Source organism: Penaeus monodon, chromosome 41 (assembly GCF_015228065.2).
Source record: "Penaeus monodon isolate SGIC_2016 chromosome 41, NSTDA_Pmon_1, whole genome shotgun sequence".
Classification (NCBI taxonomy): Eukaryota; Metazoa; Arthropoda; class Malacostraca; order Decapoda; family Penaeidae; genus Penaeus; species Penaeus monodon.
The window spans coordinates 11,156,790-11,163,340 of record NC_051426.1 but is presented as its reverse complement, the minus strand read 5'-3'; the positions used below and the strand labels follow the sequence as shown (position 1 = coordinate 11,163,340).

The following is a 6,551-nucleotide window of genomic DNA, read 5'->3' as shown; positions in this document are numbered from 1 at the left end:
TCTCTCTCTCTCTCTCTCTCTCTCTCTCTATATATATATATATATATAATATATATATAATTTTATTATAATATAGATTTATTATATATTTATAATTTATATATATATATATTGTAAATATGTGGTATTTGTTTGTATAAAATTATCTACTACACTATCTATCTATATATATATAATATTTATATATTAAAATATATTTTGTATATATTATATATATATATCTATTTTTAATAATATATATTTACACACTTTGTGTATATATATATATATTTTATATATATATAATATTATTATATTATTAATTATATATTATATTATAAATTATATTAAAAATTTTATATTATATATAGATATATGTTTGTGTGTGTGTGTGTGTGTGTGTGTGCGTGGGTGTGTGTGTGTGGTGTGTGTGTGTTGGTGTGTGTTGTGTGTGTGGGTGTGTGTGTTAAATATATCTAAACATATTTGGTAAATTTTGTGTGCATATATGTTATATATATTATATATATAATATATATAAAATTATATATATACTGTGGTGTGTGTGGTGGTTTTGTATTATAAAACCCTATAAAAAAAACTATACTTATAAGATTAATAAGTGTTTGCGAGTGTGTGTGTGTTGTGGTGTGTGTGTGTGTGTGTGTGTGTGGTGTGGGTGTGTAATGCATATTATTACATCTAATTGTTTTTATATACTATATGTATTATAATTGTAATATATAGTATTATTTTTTATTACATACATATATATATATTATAATTTTATTTATTATTATATGTATGTTTTGGGGTGGGTTTGTGTGGGGTTGTGGGGTGTGTGTGTGTGTGTGTGGTGTGTGTGTGTGGTGGTGTTGTTGTGTGTATTTTATATAATATATATATAATATTATATATATATATATAAAAGAAATTTTGGGATGTGTGTGTGTGTACAACACACAAATAATATATATATATATATATTATATATATATATATATTATATATTTTATAAAAATATATTCCACACCCACATACACACACCCAAAACACACACACACACACACACACACACACACACACCAACACACACACGCCGCACACACACACACCAAAACACACACACCACACACACACACACACACACACACACCACCCACACAACCCCCAAAACCACTACACACCCACATTTTAATCAAAATATGTATATTATATATATATATATATATTGATATATAATATAATATATATATATTATATATATTGCTTCATGTATTATTTATGTAAATTTATATATATATTATATTATATATATAATATATATTATTTGGTGTGTGTGTGTGTGTGTTTGTGTGTGTGTGTGTGTGTGTGTGTGTATATATTTTTATATATATATATATATATATATATATATATATATAAAATATATGGGGTTGTGTGTGTGTGTGTATATATATATATTATATATATATACTATATTTTATATATATTAACATATATTATATTTTATATATATATATATATATGTGTGTGTGGTTGTGTGTGTGTGGTGTGTGTGTGTGTGTGTTTGTATGTTTTAAAAATGTATACATATGTATATTTACACAAAACACACACATACACCACACCACACACAACACACACAAACCACACACAACACACACACACACCAACACCCCACACACACTCACAAAAAAAACCTAAAATATATATATATATTTTAAATATTATATATAATATATATACATAAATATATATAATTATATATATAAAATTATATATATATATACATACATATATATATATACATATACATATATATTCATATTATATTTTATATATATATATATATATATATTAAAATATATATATATATATATATATAATATAACAACACACACACATATATATATATTTCAGATTTAACACTTTTAGTTTTCCAACAATTTTGATAGAAACTTCATAAGACATTGATTAATCATTCGTAAAATTTCCCCAAAAGAGTCACTTCATCCAGTCTTCTGGTGAAATGAACCAGCTTCTTTTTTCTGTCAAACTTGATATCAAATGGATTCATGGCCATCAGCGAGGTGGTGGGTGGGCACCTTCGACCTTTTTAAAACGGGGGTTCTCGCTATTTGTAACTCTGTAACGTAGTTTTTCCTCCTCGGCATAAAGGGGGGCGGGAGGGGGTCGGGGGAATTTTTTTTTGTCCTGTGTGTAGTGGGTGTCTGTTTTGCAAGGGAAAAGTGTGGAGAAATGTGGGTTTTTAGATTACGGAGATTGGGTTTTTAGATTACGAAATAGCTACAAAAAAGGGGGTTGAGATTTTGATTATCCCTAATTCGGGGATATGAAATTCCTAAAAGGGGACTGAAAATCAACAAAAACGGATTAAGCAATTCCTAAAAACGAAAAAAGTATAAAAAAATTCACCGGAAAAAAAAAACGGTTTTAAACCAATGGAATGAAGTCTCTGTCGAAACCTATTGATTTTGCGTGTGTTTGATTGTGCTGTGTTTGTTGTGCGCGTGTTGTGTGTTGGGGTTTTGGGGTGTTTTGGTTGTGTTTGGTGTGTTGTTGTGTGTGTGCGTGCTTTTGGGGGTGCGTGCGTTGGCGTGCGGCGTGCGTGTGTTGTGGCGTGTGGTGTGTGTGGTGTGTGTGTGTGTTGTGTGTGTGTGGGGTGTGTGTGTTGGGGTTGTTTGCACTAATTTTAAAATTTTTATTATATATTTTATATTAAAATTATATATAATATATATTAAATTATATATATAATTATATATATATTATATATATTATATTTTTTAATATAATTTATATATTATGTATAAAATTTAAAATATATATTATATATATATATATATATATATTATATATATATACTATATAAAATAATATTCTCTCAAGAAACTTGATAATAAACCGGGGGAACCTGTAGAAGGAAATTTTATAATGTTTTTTTTTCCGTGTAAACATTTGCAATCATAGGGAAAACGTTTTCAAAAAGGGGCAGTGACTATAAACACAGTTTTTCTAGAAAAAAAAATGGAAAAAAAAAAATGATAATCGTTTTAGGCATGATCAAATGGAGTCCATTATTGTGTTTTTATTTGTTGTTAAGTAGCTTAAGCCCGGGAAAATATCGTCGGTCGATAGTGAATAAGGGAAAGGAATTCCTAATACGTCTTTTTTAAAAACCTATGGGTATTTAGATTCTTTTTTTCCCTTTGTTCCCTCGTATCTTTCCATCTCGGGGAAGAACAAACTACCTCCTTCCCCAAATTCTTTAAAACCCCTAAATTTTACGTAGTGTTGAAAGGGAAAGATTTTATTTTATGAATTTTTTAAAATAAATTGTATAAACATGGTATCAAATGCTTTCTCTCTCTATCTATTTTACCCATCTCCTCTCTCTCTGTCTCTCTCTCTTGTTTTCTCTCTCTCCCTTTTTCTCTCTCTCTCTCTGCTCTGTCTCTGTCTCTCTTCCCCCGTATTGTCTTCTCTCTCTCTGTTCTGTCTGTCTCTCTCTCTCTCTCTCTCTCTGTCTCCTTTTCTGTCTCTCTGTCTCTCTCTCTCCTCTCTCTTCTCCTCCCCTTTTCCTTTCTCTACTCTCTCTTCTCTCTTCCTCTTCTCTCCTCTCTCTCCTCCCCCCTCTCTCTCTCTCTCTCTCTCTCGTCCTCTCTCTCTCTTTTTTCTTTCTCTGTGTCTCTCTTTGTCTCTGTGTTCTCTCTTTGTCTCTGTGTCTCTCTCTGTCTCTTTCCCCTCTCTGTCTCTCTCTTCTCTGTCTCTCTCCTCTCCTTTTCTCTCTTCTCCTTTTTCTCTTCCCCTCTCCTCTCATTCTCTCTCTCCTCTCCCTCTCCCTCCTCTCCCTCTCTCTCCTCCCCTCCCCCCTCCCCCTCCCCCTCCCCCTCCCCCCCCTCTCTCTCTCTCTCTCTCTCTCCCCCTTTCCCCCCTCTCTCCTTCTCTCTCTCCCCTCTCTCTCTCCTCTCTCTCTCTTTCTCTCTCCGCTCTCCCCCCCCCATCCCCCCTCTCCCCCCTCTCCTGAAATGGTCACTTTGGGAAGAAAAATGTATTCAAAACCCTTTCTCCTTTGTCCATTCCACGCCAGGGGGCACTCTCACGGTAGGCCGAACACAAACCACAGCAAAGGTCCCCGCGGGCGTCCCTGCCCTGGCCCCCGTAACGTCCCTTCCCCCACGGGACACCCCACGCCCGCCGCGAAGAAGGACACAAGGACAAACGAGTCCCCCAACCGACCCTTTAGAAGCGCACCCCCGACGCCCCAGGTAAAAGGGGCGGAAAGCGCGGCTGGAAAAGGGCCATGGGGGCCCCCAAAAAGCCGTCCGCGCCTCGAAGGCCTCGCGGCGGGGCCCGGGAAAAGGGGGGGGCGACGGGAAGGCCCGGAGGCCTCGTAGCCTTCAAGGGCGCGACGCTGAAAGGACATCATTGCCCCCAGCCGGGGTCCGCAGCCGGGGAAAAAGAGGGGTGATTTTCTTCGCTGACCCGACAAGGTCCGGAAAAGCCGCGCGGCGGGTGAAAAACAGAGGGGAGCTGCGCAAACCCGTGAAGGAAACAGCAGGAAAAAACCAGTCAAGAAGCAGAAACCCGCTGCCTGCTCCAGAACCAGCTCAGCTGCACCAGAACCAGCTGCAGCTGCCCAGAACCGCTCGCGCTCCAGAAACACTGCAGCTGCCCAGAACCAGTGCAGCTGCTCCCGAACCAGCTGCACTGTCCGAACCAGTGCAGCTGCTCCAAACCCCTCACTGCCCCAACCCCTCAAAAGAGAACCAGCTGCCTGCTCCAGAACCATCAAAAGCGAACCCTGCAGCTGCACCAGAACCATCAAGGGAACAAAACCACTGCAGCTGCACCAAAACCCATAAAGGAAAGCAAACCCTGCGCTGCCCCAAAAACCAGTCAAAAACGAACCAGCTGCACTGCTCCAGAACCAGCTGCCTGCCCAAACCCCTGCAGCTCCCCCAAACCAGCTGCAGCTGCACGAAACCGCCAAGGGAAGCAAACCAGCTGCCTCCCAAACCCAGCTGCCTGCTCCAAACCATAAAGGAAGCAGAACCCTGCACTGCACCAAACCACTGCAGCTGCTCCAAACCGTAAAGGAACAGAACCATGCAGCTGCCCAAAAACCAGTCGGGAAAGCAAACCACTCTGCTGACCAACCACTGCGCTCCCCCAGAACCACTGCAGCTGCCCCGAACCACTGCAGCTGCTCCGAACCACTGCAGCTGCTCCAAACCAGTCAAGGAACCAGAATCAGCTCTGCTGCACCAAAACCAGTCGGAACAAAACCGCTGCTGCTGCACCAAAACCCCACTCAGCTGCCCAAACCACTGCACTGCACCAAAACCCTGCGCTGCTCCAGAACCAGCTCACTGCTCCGAACCAGTAAAGGGAAACCAGAATCACTGCTCTGCCCCAGAACCAGCGCAGCTGCACCAGAACCTCAAGGAAGCAAAACCAGCTGCGCTGCCCCAGAACCTTCAAGGGAAGCAGAACAGCTGTTGCTGCTGCCCCAAACCATTTGCCGCACCGCAGAACCTGTCCCAAACCAGTCCAAGAACAGCGGCAGCGGCCCCCGAATCAAAGTTTCCCCAAAGGGGTTTTTGTTGCAACAAGCAATGCTGCTCGCATGGGAAGCCCCCAGCACCCTGTCCTGCAGTAGAACTTCCAAAAACCCCTTTTGAGTAAGGAATTGGTTTTGTCATTGTTCATCATCCCGGGCACCCCACTCCGTCTGGGAAACCTAATGGCAAATTCTGTGGTAAACCCCCCCCTCTTTGCCTTTATCCATTGCAATATAAATATATTTCTGTTTCTATTTCGATATTATATATTTTTTTTCTATTTCGTTTTTTCCCCATTTTTTTTTTAAAAAAAATAAAAGAATTACATTTAAAAATTACCCCAAAAAGTTGCGCAGATTGACTAGGTCAAAAAGGGGGTGGAGCAAATACGTCATCCGTTTAGCCAAAGAAAACCGCTGTGAGATGTCGATACGCTATTAGTGTTTTAAAATTACAAAAAGTAAAAACCCAAATTTTCTTTTTTATTTTGTCCGAAAAGTTCCTTATCATGAAAAGGCGTCAAATGCCTTGGAAAAAATCTCTTATTGCGGGGGGTTTAGCGGGGCCAAAAGAAGGGGGAGCTACCTGGGTTTTATTACCCTGGTTAAAGCTTAAAACTCACTGGAAAATTTGTTGCAGACCCGGGAAAGCCGTTGGGAAAATAACAGCGTCTCGGTGCCTGGTCGACGTGCAAAACAAGGGAAGTCTTCCCCCTATTCTCTGCCCTGGAGGTGGGGGTCGCACCCGGGGGCTCGTGCTGGGGTGGCGCAGCATCTCGGTTCGTTTTGGGCCCTGGGAGTAGGGGATGCAGGGTTTTGGCCTTTTTTCTTTTTTTCTCTCTTCTCTCCCCTCAATCCTCTCTCCCCCATCTTCTCTCTCTCTCTCCTCTCTCCTCTCTCCCTCTCTTCTCCTCTCTCTCTCTCTCTCCTCTTTTTTTCTCTCTCCCTTTTCTTTCTCTCTCTCTTTCTTTCTCTCTCCTTTTCT

General features: G+C 40.1%; 1 protein-coding gene across 1 annotated transcript in view; it reads left to right on the top strand.

Moving 5' to 3' along the window:
• The window catches only part of LOC119598380 (uncharacterized protein DKFZp434B061-like), a 9,626-nt gene extending 4,526 nt beyond the window's left edge, over window positions 1–5,100 (top strand). The window contains exons 3-4 of the mRNA XM_037948026.1: window positions 4,094–4,271; window positions 4,455–5,100. Coding sequence (XP_037803954.1) covers window positions 4,094–4,271; window positions 4,455–5,100 — 824 coding nt within the window. The remainder of the gene's footprint in view (window positions 1–4,093; window positions 4,272–4,454) is intronic.
• Window positions 5,101–6,551: the final 1,451 nt, after the last annotated feature.